This window comes from Strongylocentrotus purpuratus, unplaced genomic scaffold, assembly GCF_000002235.5.
Source record: "Strongylocentrotus purpuratus isolate Spur 01 unplaced genomic scaffold, Spur_5.0 spur5_scaffold_18, whole genome shotgun sequence".
Lineage (NCBI taxonomy): Eukaryota > Metazoa > Echinodermata > Echinoidea > Camarodonta > Strongylocentrotidae > Strongylocentrotus > Strongylocentrotus purpuratus.
The window spans coordinates 2,917,195-2,933,741 of record NW_022145603.1 but is presented as its reverse complement, the minus strand read 5'-3'; the positions used below and the strand labels follow the sequence as shown (position 1 = coordinate 2,933,741).

Sequence of the window (16,547 nt, the reverse complement as noted above, 5' to 3'; positions counted from 1 at the left end):
CTTAACTGTGGTCTCCTACTTTTTCCTTTGTAAGAAACATGCTAAACACACATAATATCCATTCTCCCCCTTATTATTATTTTTTTTTTATGTAGATTATGTTTTCATGATGGTTTGGCGCCAATTAATATTAGTTTTTGCTTGTATTTTAACTAGAAACATGTTTTGTCAAACTTACATGTTACACATTACATTTATTTGTATGATTTTTCTTTGTATTGATGTGAAAAAGTGGAAATAAAACAAACAACAAACATTAAATATCTCTTTCTCTACCCTTTATCCAAATCTCTCGTTTTGAACTCTTAGACTCTCTCTCTCTCTTTCTCTTGATGTCCCTCTTTCTCGCCTTTACTGGCTTCCACCATCCCTCACTCTCTCTCTCTCTCTCTCTCTCTCTTAAACTCATCTCTATAAAATTCTCTCTTTCCAAATCGTCTCTCTTCTGGATCAAATCATATTCCCCCTGGATGCAATCAAGTAAATCTTTGAAAGTTTGAACTGATAACTTTCCTCAAACCCATCTCAGTTTCTCTACCCCCTCCCTCTTTATCTCCTCTCTTTCTCTCTGTGTCTCTCTCTTTTCAATCCTTTCTCTCTCTCACTCTGAGCTCTGTTTTTCTTCCTCCCCTCTCTTTCTCAACACAACATACCCCCACCCTCTTTATCTCTACAAAATGATCCTTTCTCTTCAGTCTTCACAAAGACAACGTCCGTTCATGCAATGAAGTAAATTATTGAATAGATACAAAGTAAACAATTGTTATATTTCATAACCGTTAAATTTTATTTTACCATGATGTTTATTAATATTTCTATTACACTTTCTTACCAATCCTATTCCCCCCCCCCCCCCCCCGAGTTGATATAACTCTGCATATACAATATCAATGGCGACAACTATCCAACTTGGGTTTGCCTTAACCCTGCCACACCGCGCTATCTACTGTATCTTCATCACCACGATGGCAAGGTGTGGCCTTCAAGGTAGGCCTGTATTCAATGTCAGAACATGGCACAATACGGGTAATGTCCAAATACGCTGTAGTTATAAATGTCCATCTTGGTGTGTAAACATTTTCATTTCTTTCTCTTTCGGAACACTGTAGATTAATGAAAACATTCATGGTGGATAGTAGTGATTATGAAATAACTTAGGCAGGGGTGTGTTCAAGATGCTGTTCTTACCATCTTGTTATTGATAGTCAAACCTGCTTTAGTGACCACCTGTCTACAAAGACCACATTTTTTGTTTCCCTTGAAAATGGTTTCTCATTGAAACATGAATTAAAGGAACCTGTCTACAAAGACCACTTTTTGTGTTTCCCTTGGGCGGTCGCTATAGACAGGTTTGACTGTATCATGCAAACAGGAAAATGACACCATTTACAACTTTAGGCTGAGAAGATAGGAGTGCATTAAAACTGGTTGGACATTTTCTAAAAAATAATTTTTAAAAAATTAATATTTTTTCTAACTGTAGGGTTGTTAAATATCATGAACAGCAAAGGTTGGTACTGTACTACATATAAATTCAGCCCTTCAATTCACTGTAATCTTCTCAACCTAAAGAATCTACGCTTGACTGTATATAAATCAAGATGGATGAACGCTCATGAAGTTTGAACCAATCTTTAACAAAAAGTTTTAAGACTTGGAAACACAGTGTCAATATAATGTACAGCATTCACTGCGCACATACACTTAAATAAAAAATCCACAGAGTTGCAAATACTCCTCACTCTTGTATTGTAATGTGATGGTTTGTCCTACATTTTCTGATGAGAACCTTTCACATATTGTTATATTTTCCTGATTATCCATCCTAAATCTTCCAGAGTTTTCTTCTGAACATCTTCGCGCACCTCCACACCAGACACAATAGAGGGCTTTCTTTCTCTTATCAGCTCAGATTGAATAATGAGTGTTTTCTCAGAAGTCTAGTTTTCTCTCTGCCAGTGATGATGCACAGTTGAATGCTGATGCGGAGGCACTCCGAGCAGCTTTCTTAGCAGGATCTTCTTGAGATCTACTTACAGTCTCTGACAGGTCTGGGGGAAGATGAAGCTTCTGAAAAATAGAAAAAGGAAAATGAAGGAATTACATATTTTTTAATCATACAGCTAGACTTGCACCCTGCATAGATAGGTGTCTAATACTTACAACCTTAAATGGGCAATTCTGGTTTTGAAATAACTTGTATTCATTAAAGTGAAAGATGTGATAGAGAGAAGGTGGGAGAGAGAGAGAGAGAGAGAGAGAGAGATCGAAGAGAAGGAGAGGGAGAAGGAGGATGCAATCATACACAAAGAAAGAAAAAAGAGATATACATGGAAACCTCACAAAGTATTCATGGTTTATTGAGAAAGGAAAACAACGGAGAGAAAAACAATATAAAATAAAGGTTCCTCACCTCAATGGTAAGTTTCTTCCTGCGGAGCTTAAAAGCTAGATCCATAGAGTCAGGAAGATAACTAGCAAGAGTATTCAGTCTCGGCAGTCTATGTATGTGAAATAAACCTGAAAAAACAAGATTTAAACAAAAGCACAAATTTATTGCAATGTTTATGTAGGTTCTTATGCAAAGTGATACATGTACAAATCCAACTTAATTGGCAATTCCTCTGTGTATACATTAATAATGTTGGTTTCTTCCTCCAAATGACAAAATCTTTGAAAGACCGACCATTTTCAAATAATTTCTTATTAGAGGACAAAATCATTCTCTAAGACTTTCTAATTAGGGTACAGCCGGAGTGCAGGAAGGGAAAGGGCTATATTTGAAGGCCCTTGATGCAGCCATACTGCGTGATAGGACAAGGGTATGGAGTTCAATTACTCTAAATCTCTGTGTATAAGACGTACCTGTGTATGAGATGCGCCTGTGTATGAGATGCGCCTGTGTATAAGACGTACCTGTGTATGAGACGCGCCTGTGTATAAGACGCACCCTCTTATACGTCTTATACAAAAATATTTACGGTATACTAATTGCGTTATGGAGACGGACATCAGTCACCCATTGCAGATGTCCGTCTCCATATCGCGATTAGTATACTTGCCATGAAGCCCCACACATATTGGATAGGCTAAAGCTTACCATGATACTCTTTATAAGCAGGATTAGTCTCCTTTTCAGACCCTGCAAATGATTCCAGTTTGAATGCTGCATCACATAATCTCTCTATCCTCCTTACTCTGCTCTCATCCTGTAAAACATGGTAGAAACAAAAACTGCTAACTACTAGTATTCCATTGGGCAATCTACCCCAACCACCCTAACATAGGCAAAAGGTGTGTGGGTATAGTGAGAACACAGACAGCTAGTGATCATACCTGGTATAGGTGTGTTGGTATAGTGAGAACACAGACAGCTAGTGATCATACCTGGTATAGGTGTGTGGGTATAGTGAGAACACAGACAGCTAGTGATCATACCTGGTATGGGTGTGTTGGTATAGTGAGAACACAGACAGCTAGTGATCATACCTGGTATAGGTGTGTTGGTATAGTGAGAACACAGACAGCTAGTGATCATACCTGGTATAGGTGTGTGGGTATAGTGAGAACACAGACAGCTAGTGATCATACCTGGTATAGGTGTGTTGGTATAGTGAGAACACAGACAGCTAGTGATCATACCTGGTATAGGTGTGTTGGTATAGTGAGAACACAGACAGCTAGTGATCATACCTGGTATAGGTGTGTTGGTATAGTGAGAACACAGACAGCTAGTGATCATACCTGGTATAGGTGTGTGGGTATAGTGAGAACACAGACAGCTAGTGATCATACCTGGTATGGGTGTGTTGGTATAGTGAGAACACAGACAGCTAGTGATCATACCTGGTATAGGTGTGTTGGTATAGTGAGAACACAGACAGCTAGTGATCATACCTGGTATAGGTGTGTGGGTATAGTGAGAACACAGACAGCTAGTGATCATACCTGGTATAGGTGTGTTGGTATAGTGAGAACACAGACAGCTAGTGATCATACCTGGTATAGGTGTGTTGGTATAGTGAGAACACAGACAGCTAGTGATCATACCTGGTATGGGTGTGTGGGTATAGTGAGAACACAGACAGCTAGTGATCATACCTGGTATAGGTGTGTTGGTATAGTGAGAACACAGACAGCTAGTGATCATACCTGGTATGGGTGTGTGGGTATAGTGAGAACACAGACAGCTAGTGATCATACCTGGTATAGGTGTGTGGGTATAGTGAGAACACAGACAGCTAGTGATCATACCTGGTATGGGTGTGTGGGTATAGTGAGAACACAGACAGCTAGTGATCATACCTGGTATAGGTGTGTTGGTATAGTGAGAACACAGACAGCTAGTGATCATACCTGGTATGGGTGTGTGGGTATAGTGAGAACACAGACAGCTAGTGATCATACCTGGTATGGGTGTGTGGGTATAGTGAGAACACAGACAGCTAGTGATCATACCTGGTATGGGTGTGTGGGTATAGTGAGAACACAGACAGCTAGTGATCATACCTGGTATGGGTGTGTGGGTATAGTGAGAACACAGACAGCTAGTGATCATACCTGGTATGGGTGTGTTGGTATAGTGAGAACACAGACAGCTAGTGATCATACCTGGTATGGGTGTGTGGGTATAGTGAGAACACAGACAGCTAGTGATCATACCTGGTATAGGTGTGTTGGTATAGTGAGAACACAGACAGCTAGTGATCATACCTGGTATGGATGTGTGGGTATAGTGAGAACACAGACAGCTAGTGATCATACCTGGTATGGGTGTGTGGGTATAGTGAGAACACAGACAGCTAGTGATCATACCTGGTATGGGTGTGTGGGTATAGTGAGAACACAGACAGCTAGTGATCATACCTGGTATGGGTGTGTTGGTATAGTGAGAACACAGACAGCTAGTGATCATACCTGGTATGGGTGTGTGGGTATAGTGAGAACACAGACAGCTAGTGATCATACCTGGTATAGGTGTGTGGGTATAGTGAGAACACAGACAGCTAGTGATCATACCTGGTATGGGTGTGTGGGTATAGTGAGAACACAGACAGCTAGTGATCATACCTGGTATGGGTGTGTGGGTATAGTGAGAACACAGACAGCTAGTGATCATACCTGGTATAGGTGTGTTGGTATAGTGAGAACACAGACAGCTAGTGATCATACCTGGTATGGATGTGTTGGTATAGTGAGAACACAGACAGCTAGTGATCATACCTGGTATGGGTGTGTGGGTATAGTGAGAACACAGACAGCTAGTGATCATACCTGGTATAGGTGTGTTGGTATAGTGAGAACACAGACAGCTAGTGATCATACCTGGTATGGGTGTGTGGGTATAGTGAGAACACAGACAGCTAGTGATCATACCTGGTATAGGTGTGTGGGTATAGTGAGAACACAGACAGCTAGTGATCATACCTGGTATGGGTGTGTGGGTATAGTGAGAACACAGACAGCTAGTGATCATACCTGGTATGGGTGTGTTGGTATAGTGAGAACACAGACAGCTAGTGATCATACCTGGTATGGGTGTGTGGGTATAGTGAGAACACAGACAGCTAGTGATCATACCTGGTATAGGTGTGTGGGTATAGTGAGAACACAGACAGCTAGTGATCATACCTGGTATGGGTGTGTGGGTATAGTGAGAACACAGACAGCTAGTGATCATACCTGGTATAGGTGTGTGGGTATAGTGAGAACACAGACAGCTAGTGATCATACCTGGTATAGGTGTGTGGGGATGGTGAGAACACAGACCGCCAATGAGACTCTTAACAGTCCTCTGAGTGCGTGTAGGAACCTACATAGAGACACACTGGAATGCTCATCAGAGTTCTCTTCCCACAGAGGTGAAGCTAGAGAATAGATTCCTAGTCTCAGGACATTGCGATTCGTCAAACCCTAGGGAATAAAATGAAACAAAAATCTTTTGTTACAATTGTAAATAAAAGTAAAAAATATATAATATAACTACAATTTCTATAACAAATACACCACAGTAAGATATACATCTTCAATATCACAAAGATACTAATGAATAGAATAATGCAACATGCACAGAAAAGGAGAAGTTTTGCAGATGAACAGATTCAAGATCCATTTATTATTGTGTTTGTATTTAATAACATTTATTTCCTTCTCAACAGTACAATATGAAACACAATGTATATATAAATTATATACGTAACAATGATTTCAACATAGGGTATACAGTAAATAATTAACAAAATATGGTTTATAACAAGATAGAATAATAGAAACTCATGACTGCATTCAGAAGAAGAAAAAAAAACCTGAACAGAGAATGAATGAAGAACCAATATGGCGCTTGCTATTTTGAATTTACGAAGGAAATAATGCTTTGTAACATAAAAATCTAATCCTAAATGACCAATAACCTTACTTGTGATTTAGCAGCATCGGCAGTAAGACTATAACCACCATCAGTAATCTCTTTCTCCACAGCACTGAACAATCTCAGATAGGCTGGATTCGTACTAAGGAAAAAACATGACATCAAATTATGAATGAATTTAATGATTGTTATAGGGCAGTGACTTGTCCTTCATACGCTAGATTGGTAAAAAAAAAAAAAAAAAAACAACAATAAAGGCATTGACTAGTGTCTTATGCGCTAGATTGGTACTGTACTACAAAAAAACAAACCCACATAATATTTGTGAATGAATCTCACGATTATTATACAGCAGTAACCGGTTCTCACAGACTAGATTCGTACTTAAAGGTAATACAAAGTTTTGGTATGGGGTCATGAATTTGGTTCAAATGAACATATTGGAAGCATATATGAGCCTACAATATTCGGTGATCGTTGTCGCGGTTGAAATCGAGTCTAAAGTTATGAAATTGTAAATAATAAACTCTTTATGTTGTATAGCTCCCTCTCAAGGTCAAGATATTAATTAAGCTATAAAACAATGTTTCTTGACTAAAATCGACCGATTTGCTATTCCCGTTTGGAAATTATATAGCAGAACTACATATTCTGTGATTTTCATGGTCGCAGCTACCATTGTACGGCCGTAGGTGCTATTTGAAATTTATCAAAATTTACCGGGAGCACCGGTAAATTTTTATATTCAATTTTTCTCAAAAGCAGAAGTGTTTTAGGGGCTAATTTTTTTAGTGCCCTTAATTCATCCACAGGGACATCCAAATATATCAAAATTGTAAAGAATCACTATCCACCAAATTTTCGAGATTTCCCAAAACTTTGTTTTACCTTTAAGCATAACATCAAATTATTATACAATTAGTCCAGTCTTTATTTCCTCATTTTTAAACCAGACTTCAGATGTTCAGAACCAAACCAAAACACAAGATTTATAAAACGATAATCTTTTCTTGATACTTTAAAGAGAGCCCCGTATACCTTTTTTAAAAGAATGTTTATATATTTATCAACTTTATAAAGCACATAGAGAATTAATCTGTAATTATTGTGCACTAAACAGTATAATAATCATTATATTTTTGATCAATGAAATCCTGTTCAGTGGTTGGTCAACATAGAAATGTGACCAAACAAAACATTGCTATGATGTAACTGTGACGTCATCCATGGTATAGTGCACTATACCATGGATGACATCATATATATGCCATCGATCAAGATCAATGTGCTATCGGTCGCGGTACTGTCGTCTGTGCTGCTCTCACTGCACTCTACACTACTTCATTATTAGTAGTAATATCATTATCATTTTTATGAAGGTTGGTTTGAAAAAACTAAACAAATATATCATGCACTATTTCAAGCCACTAGTGAAACTATGGATTCCTCTGAGACAGACATAGCACTATATTCTTCAGGGCTATGCCCCTCAAAAAATAGTGCTATTCCTGCCACCTCAATCCATAATTTCAATTATATACCTCATTTTAAGATTCTTTACTAATCCTGTCTTCTGATTGGTTGAAAATGCAGTCATGTTCTTAACCATGCCCGCTAATTGAAATTCATAGTCATTTTTCCCGGCTCTACCGGTTTATATCCATTTTTCATAGCACTTTTTCCATGGCTGTGAAACGTGACGTCATTTTGCTGCGATCCCCATTTTGGTTTACGTGTTACCGTATAAGTTTCTTTTGTGCGATGACCGATGCGCAATACCGTTAACGGTGTTTGAGTGCAATTCGATTTTGGTCGCTGCATTCAGGCGACGAATCTACCAATCCACGCAGCGCAGACGACCGATCGCCATTTTGTGTACTAGTCTCGATCGTAAACATCTACAACAAGTAGACTAGACGCACAGTCTGTGTAAATATGTTGCGAATTTGTGAATTTATAAAGTTACTGTTCATGTTCTACTGGAGCACAGCTTGTTGGTGATATCATCCTGTACAAAAGTTACTGTTCGTGTAAACGTGTTTGGTATTCCCTGTTCTACTGGAGCACAGCTTGTTGGATTTCATACTGTACACAAGTTATTGTTGGTGTTAATATTCATTACTTCAAAGAGATGGAAACCTAAATGGGTGAGTCAACATTTTCCTTTTTTTCGGTATATAAAATATATATTGACTGCTTTTAATATTCGAGGCATAGTTGTTTCTATAGGGTCTCGGGAAACTCACAACCTGCTATGACCCCGCGGCGCAAGCGCCTTGGGGTCATAGCAATGTGAGTTTCCCTTGACCCTATAGAAACCACTATGCCTCTCAAAGCAGTCAATATATCCTTACTAAAGCCTCTCAGTGCATGGTATATTTGTTTACTATTATCATGAATATCTTACCTGTTATCTTGAAGAGGAATATTTTGTGATTGAAGATGGAAGCATGTTGTGTTGACAGAGCTTAGTCTAGGTTCACCCATAACCCGGTTTAGATCATAGCCGTGACCAAACTGATGTGCAGATTCAGATACCTAAGAAAGAGTAGAAAAACAGTGTGTGTGAAGGTGTGGTGGTAAAGTGGTCATTCACTTGACACTCAATCCTACAGTTAAGGGTTCAAATCCCAGCTCAGCACGAACATTCTTTGGCAAGACATTACTCCACATTTGCCAGGCTCCACCCAAGTTTAAATTGAATGATACCCAAATGCTGGGCCATGATCGGGTATGTATGCTGGAGGGCCAAGAGCATTCACAGCGCGATGGATTTCAAGATAAAGAGGGAGAGAAAGCTGAACAGACTGCTTGATTGATTGATGCAGATGGGTAAATAGATATATGGAGAGAGAGAGAGAGAGAGAGAGAGAGAGAGAGAGAGAGCGCGCGAGAGGGAGGGAGAAAGATAGAGAGGGAGAGAGATAAATAGAGAGAGAGATAGATAGATAGATAGAGAGATAGATAGATAGAGATAGATAGATAGAGAGAGATAGATAGATAGAGAGAGAGAGAGAGAGAGAGAGAGGGAGAGAGATAGATAGAGATAGATAGATAGAGAGAGATAGAGAGAGAGAGAGAGATAGATAGAGAGAGAGATAGATAGAGAGATAGAAAGATAGAGATAGATAGATAGAGAGAGATAGATAGATAGAGAGAGAGAGAGATAGATAGAGAAAGAGATAGATAGATAGAGAGAGAGATAGATAGATAGAGATAGAGAGATAGAGAGAGATAGATAGAGAGAGAGAGAGAGAGAGATAGAGAGGGAGAGAGATAGAGAGGGAGAGAGATAGATAGAGAGATAGAGAGAGAGAGGGAGAGAGATAGATAGATAGAATCTTGAATCTTGAATTTGTTGCACCCAAAAAGCTACGTTGACAGCTGTCCAGGGTGGAGTAATAGTGGTAGTGTGTGAGTGCGTGATGCGTGCAAGTAAAAGAAGCCAGACATTGTGCAGAAGAAGACATGTAAACTGGAGAGTACGAAGAAGTAGGGTGCATCTGGTGAGAACATTAATGTCGGCTTCATGGCTTCCCTCCCTACACGGCCCAGGTGGGCATGCCCATCATGGCTATGATGGACGGGACTGCGGAGGTCTGAAAACCAGCAATCGAGCTAGATGTTACAGCTACTGCTGGGAGTCTGTTCCATATGGGAATAACTCGGGGGAAAAAACTGTACTTATAGCAGTCCACTCTGCAGGGAAGCTGGTGAAAAATAAATGGGTGTGTGGTGTGTCCACGTAGCTCTCTCTGGTGCAAGACTGGGTGAATACCAGGTGTAAGTGGGATGTTCACCATGTTCTTGTGGATTTTGAAGAACATTCCACACTGGGCAAAGATTCTTCGTTGTTCAAGAGTATTCCAGGCCAGTAGAGAAATCATGTCTGAGACGCTCGATGTCCTTCTAAAGTCTTGGGTGACAAAACGTGCAGCTTGCCTCTGGATTCCTTCCAGCAAGTTGGTATTACGCCGTTTATGTGGATTCCATGCACATGAGGAGTATTCAAGTTGAGGCCGAACTAGGGTCTTGTAGGCGGTTTCCCTCACTTTCTTGCTGCAGGAGCCGAGATTTCTCCTCAAGATGCCCATGGTTCTGGATGCCTTAGAGCGGAGTGCTTCGACGTGGGTGTTCCAGCGTAGATCATCTCGAACTGTTACACCAAGGTACTTGTATGTCTTCTTCTGTGGGAGTACTTGCTCATTCACTGAGTAGTTGAACAGGTATGGCCGGCGCTTCAAGGTGATGGAGAGGTGAGCACATTTAGAGATGTTAAAGGCCATGCTCCAAGTTTCAGCCCACTGAAACACCTTCTGAAGGTCTTCTTGGAGTCTTTCCTGGTCATCAGGGCCACAGATTGTACGGTAGATGACACTGTCGTCAGCAAACAGTCTCATGGAGGAATTGACATTAGTTGTGATGTCATTGACATATAGCAGAAACAGCATAGGGCCGAGGACGGATCCCTGCGGAACCCCTGATAGTACGCTAGAGGGCGGAGAGGCAGAGCCATTGACAGACACTTGTTGAGACCTGCCAGTTAAGAATGCACTGATCCAGTGATGGGTGTTTCCCTGGATTCCGTAGTACGTCAGCTTATGTAGGAGTTTGCGATGTGAAACACGGTCAAACGCCTTGCTAAAGTCCAAAAAGAGCACATCAGTTTGGCGTTTCTCGTTTATTGCTTGAGACCAGTCATCTACAGCCTCGACAAGTTGTGTCTCGCAAGATAATTTCTCCCGAAATCCATGTTGTTTGTCAATAAGGACGTCGTTGTCTGCTAGGTGTTTCGATACATGACTCAGAACAACATGTTCCATCACCTTACAACAGATGCATGTGAGGCTAATCGGCCTGTAGTTGGCAGGATCACTTTTAACACCACTCTTGTATATGCCAGCAACACGAGCTCTTTTCCAGTCTCTGGGAAGTATGCCAGTATGGTACGATTGTTGGAAAAGATGCGTCAGGATTGGTGAAAGATCTTCAGCATATTCCTTCAAAACTCGTGATGTTATTTCATCTGGACCGCTTGCTTTGTTTGCCTTAAGTTGTTTAAGCTGCTTCACTATTCCATTTAGGCCTATTTCTAAGTCAGCAATGGGAGTGTAGGGGCATGGTCCCATGCAGGGGAGTGGGTTTGCATCTGCATCATGCTGGGTGAAAACAGATGAGAATTGTCTGTTGAGAGCATCAGCTTTCTGATCACTTGTGAAGTACAGTGTCTCGTCCTTCTTCAGAGTGGGTATTCCAACAGAGTCTCGTTTCTGAACTTCTTACCATCTGTTTTCAGGCTGTCGCCTATAACATTATTCATGTAGTCATGGTGAGATTTTCTCAGTGATTTCTGTACCTCTCTCCTTTTCTTCTTGTAGCTCTCCCAAGTTTCATCGGTCCTTTCTCGTATAGCTTTCCCATACAGCTTGTCTCTCTTACGCATTTGTTGTATGATGCTTCTAGAGACGTATGGGTGACTTGGCTTCCCATTCCAGGTCTTAGATGGTATTTGCCGCATGACAGAACCTATGGTTGATTTGAAGAAATTCCAGTTTTCTTCTACAGTTCTCTCATTTGGGTTATCTTCGAAGTACTTTTCTGTTGCTTCAGTAATACACTTCTGCACTTCGGTTTTATTTGCTTTGTCATACTTGTAGATTGTTCGTGGTGACTTTCTTTCAAGTTTAGGAGGTAAACTAATGCTATACACAAGTATACTGTGGTCACTAATTCCTGATGCAGTCTGAACATCTCCAATGAGTTCATCATTTGATGTGAGTGTCAGGTCCAGCACATTTCCAGAGGTAGGCCTGGTGATATGTTTCACTACTTGTGTGAGGTTAAAGTAGTTTAGAAGTTCAATGAAGCTGTTATGCAGAGACTGGGTTCTTGGACTTGAAGTGGTTGTAGAATTCCAATCAATATCGGGTAGGTTGAAATCCCCTCCAAGAATGACATTTGGAACTCTCTTTGTGTGTTTTGAGAAGATTCCATTTATGCTATCATGTAGTTGATCTAGTGCATCATTACTGGCATTCGGGGGCCTGTAGTAGCTTCCGATGTATAGAGTAGTACCGCCCTTGAACTGTACCGATGCCCAGATGATTTCGGCTAGGGCCAAATTAATCTCTGGTTTTTCTACAACTGCTATGTCATTTTTAAATGCTAAGAAGACACCTCCTCCATTTGCATTTCGGTCTTTTCTCAACACGTTGTAGTCATCAGAAAACACAGAGTATGTTGGTATTGTAGAATCTAACTTGGATTCACAACCGATGATGATGTCTGGCTTGTGATGTTCTACAGCTGCAGAGAAGTCTTGTCGTTTCTTTTGTCCCTTTAGCCCGTTGCAATTAAGTTGCATGACCTTCAGGCGCTTGGGTCTCAGCGTTCTTGTTCTTTGGTGTGAGGCAGGCGGTAAGGGGTGGTCTTCTTCTTCATCTTGTGAGCTTGGAGTGAGCTGGTCATCACTTAGCACATCAAAACTATTATTCAATTCCAATGTTTGCTCATTAAAGAAAGAGTCAGAGAGGTTGACATGGCGACATTTCACGAGATAGATAGATAGAGAGAGATAGATAGATAGAGAGAGAGAGAGAGAGGGAGAGAGATAGATAGAGAGAGAGAGAGAGATGGAGAGAGAGAGAGAGGGAGATAGATAGATAGAGAGAGAGATAGATAGAGAGAGAGAGAGATAGATAGATACAGATAGATAGAGAGAGATAGATAGATAGATAGAGAGAGATAGATAGATAGATAGATAGAGAAAGAGAGAGAGAGGACTCACCTGATGTTGAGGAAGATGTTGATACCTCCATGCTATCTTCATCTTATCTTCATCTGTTTCTTGAGAAGTCTTTCTATCTTTATCATCATCTACAGGATGAGGCAAAGCCTGAAAAACAACATCAATAAACAACATTGCAAACTCTTTCATCATCTAGAACATTAAGCAATTAAATGTCATTTAAAATATATACACTTTTTTTCCAAGGGATGCATAAGTTACCTACAATGCAAGCCGGTTGAAGTATAAAGATAATAATAATAATAAAATCTATTCTAGTTTTTTTCAGGACCGCAGGCCCATCTCTAAGCACGTTACAGATATATTACCCCGGTCATCAGATTCAGGCTTACCCACACACAATGCATGCACATTCTCCACTCCCTGGGGAGAATTACAGCCAGGCGTCATTTTTACAAGCGCACGCTTGCTAATCTAAGCACATTAGGTTTCGCATCCTACCGGGTACCCATTTAACACCTGGGACCTTGTGATGCACAGTCCGGTGACATATCAACTCGACCACGACCTCTACAGATAGGGATGTCCATGCTGTTTTGCCCCTTATACATCTAAATTTCTCAATATATCTGATGAATGTATCAAGTTGATAGTCCTAATATAGCTTGAATAAGACAAAACAACAAATAAAATGATATTATTTTTGTGTCAATCAGTGTTCACAAAATAATACAATTCAATAATACTTGGTAATGTAGGGGATATATTGCAGACGTGCCTGGTAATAACAAGACTGAATGAAGGTTATGGAATTAGTCCCCTCCCAAAATGCACTAAATAGGAATGAACTAGTTGCCATCTTCCCACTTCCTAATCAAATTCAAATACTTGTGGAATAAAATGTCTAAAATTACTCAAATTTCATAATGGATTTCTTAGGATAAGTACCGGTACATTTCAATAATGACACTTTCTCTCTATCTGCATGTACATTGTACATAACATGTCATTTTCTCAGAAAGATGACTATTTTCAGCAATAATGGATTCATTTTCAAAAATTAATCTATGGTATCAATTTTTGGTGGATACCATAGATTTTCATTCCATTAGTGTTGTTTGTGTACCTTGAGTATCTTTTTTGGCTGCTCCTCTGCACTTGCCACCATTAATCCATGTCCACACATTACCCCTTCAGCTAAGAAGTAGCGGAGCAGCAAATTGGCATAGCTTCCAAATGTGTCCTCCTCTAAGATAACATGAAACCAGGAAAACAGCATTGATTTTTTTTAAATAATAATTAATAATAATAATACTCAGCTTTTATATAGCAGAATTACAATTAAGTCTGTACACGCTTCCAATCTTTGAGTTTATTACCCCAGCTTTAGCTGTGCTGCCATTACGGCGCTCTAGCATTTCAAGGAATTAATTACAGCCAGGTACCCAGGTACAAGGTGAAAGTTATCAGGAATATACTTGACATACTTCAGCGTCTCACGCAAGTGAAATGTATGTCCCCATCCTTTTTTCCCCGCTCTTTGCCTTCTTTTCTTTTTACATGAAAGAAAAAAACAATGTGCCCCAATATTTTCGTAATAGCATTAATAATGTTCACCAATTAAGTTTTCTTTATTTCTACATTTTTTTGCTTCCTTTCCACTATCAGTATCACTTTTTATATTTTTTACAACAGCTGGATTTTACTTTAATGAACCTTCAAGTCTTTTAAAGCATGACTTACCTATTAATAGCACTGAACCAACTGCTAGGCCCCCACCTGAAAATAAAGGAGAAAAATCACACAAATACTGTAATATGTAACATTGAGATTCATGAAATAAAAATAACTGGAGGCCCCGTGCAGGAGAGACACGTACACCCTGTGCATGTTTATACACTTGATACTTGATGAGGTAATCCCTGAAGCAGCTTTTCCATACTGGGATGGGATGTGTTGTGACAGCAGGTGAAGGTGCAGACAACAAAAGGGTGTACAATTGCTTTATACAGTAAAACAGTGACGTGCAAGTAAAAAATCATGCTGCTCATATGGTTTACAGCATTATGCCGGTCATACCGCCCACCGGGTAATGCATGGCCGCACACTGGGGAACTTGAAGCATTTCAAAACATCAATGCTGACCACGCTGTCAGGCTGTGGGTCAGTTAGGTTATTTGTGCCTTCTAAAGTTCTATTTAGACTAATAAGTAGATCTACATGTCCGGGCCAGCGTTTCTAGAAACCGTCATAACTACAAGTTCACCGACATCCCATTGAAACGTGTGTATTAAGTTTAACACGCGTTTCAATGGGATGTCGGTGAACTTGTAGTTATGACGGTTTCGAGAAACGCTGCCCTGCTAACTTGGACCAGGGGACAACTCGGCTCAGGTACAAAAACGGTCAGTTTTTGCATGTTTAGGTTTAGGGTTAGGTTCAGGGTTAGGGTTAGGGTTAGGGTTAGGGTTAGGGTTAGGGTTAGAGTTAGGATTAGAGTTAGGGTAAAATGACAAAAAATGACCGTTTTTGCAGCTGGGCCGAGTTGTCCCCTGGTCCGAGTTAGCCCGGATCCATCTACATATGATATGGACTCTACATTGAGGGTAAGTATTCTGTGAGTATTTGCATAAAAATAGAATCGGCAGTTCCCGCGGATCGGCCGCACACCGGAGCCACTAGATTTAGACCCTACATCAACTATAAAACTGTCTGTCCAGATCTAGATCTATACAAATTCAAAAGCTTAAGGGTCTAGTCTAGACTACTTTTACTTTTTAGTTTTATGACTTTTCATGGTTTTAATTGCACCTTAGCCCCGCACCTCTAAACTGTACGGTATTTTTAAAGATAAATGCATTTTTCTGTTTCAATGTGGGCTCGCTTTCGTACGAAAAAATAAGACGCCGCCCGCCTTGCCTGCATGCTGCTCGCGAAACCAGCAGCTTGGCCTGCTCTGCTCATCGCCTCCAGTTGGAGCCGCTGCGGCTCGGGGCGCGAGGGCCAGCAGGAGGAGCAGAGCCAGCGCCAGAGCCAGAGCCAGAGGCCTGATAACTGTCTGATTTTGTGAACCAGCACAAAAATCGTTTAATAAAATTCTGTTTTCTCAAATGTCATACCCAGTAAGTGATCGAGTGATGGAACACCAGTAGAGACAAGCAACTGTCCATTGTGTAGGGACGGTCGAGTTCCTCGTACAGAGAAATTCTTGGATTTCCCCCGCCTTTGAAAACTCGTTTTTGGTTCACAGGGCGCTGCCATTTTGTTTAAAGTAACCTTATTTAAGGCTAATGTAATAAAATAATCTTGTATACCTTTACTTTTAGAACTCTATTAGAAAAAAAATGAGGCAATAAACAAATCTCTATAAGATGAAAAATGAAATAACTCATAACAAAGAGATCTAGATTGTGTTTAAATACAAAATTTAAA

The 16,547-nt window shown here is 40.2% G+C and overlaps 1 protein-coding gene across 1 annotated transcript; it reads right to left on the bottom strand.

The window, feature by feature from the left end:
* Window positions 1–823: 823 nt before the first annotated feature.
* Window positions 824–16,399, bottom strand: LOC105436390 (elongator complex protein 4). Its single transcript, XM_030989060.1, has 10 exons — window positions 16,235–16,399; window positions 14,859–14,894; window positions 14,242–14,363; window positions 13,155–13,262; window positions 8,775–8,905; window positions 6,416–6,509; window positions 5,734–5,913; window positions 3,101–3,209; window positions 2,414–2,520; window positions 824–2,070 (listed from the first exon to the last, which is right to left on the bottom strand). The coding sequence occupies exons 1-10, from the start codon at window positions 16,374–16,376 to the stop codon at window positions 1,933–1,935; spliced, it is 1,167 nt and encodes a 388-aa protein (XP_030844920.1). The 5' UTR covers window positions 16,377–16,399; the 3' UTR covers window positions 824–1,932.
* Between the last annotated feature and the right edge of the window lie 148 nt (window positions 16,400–16,547).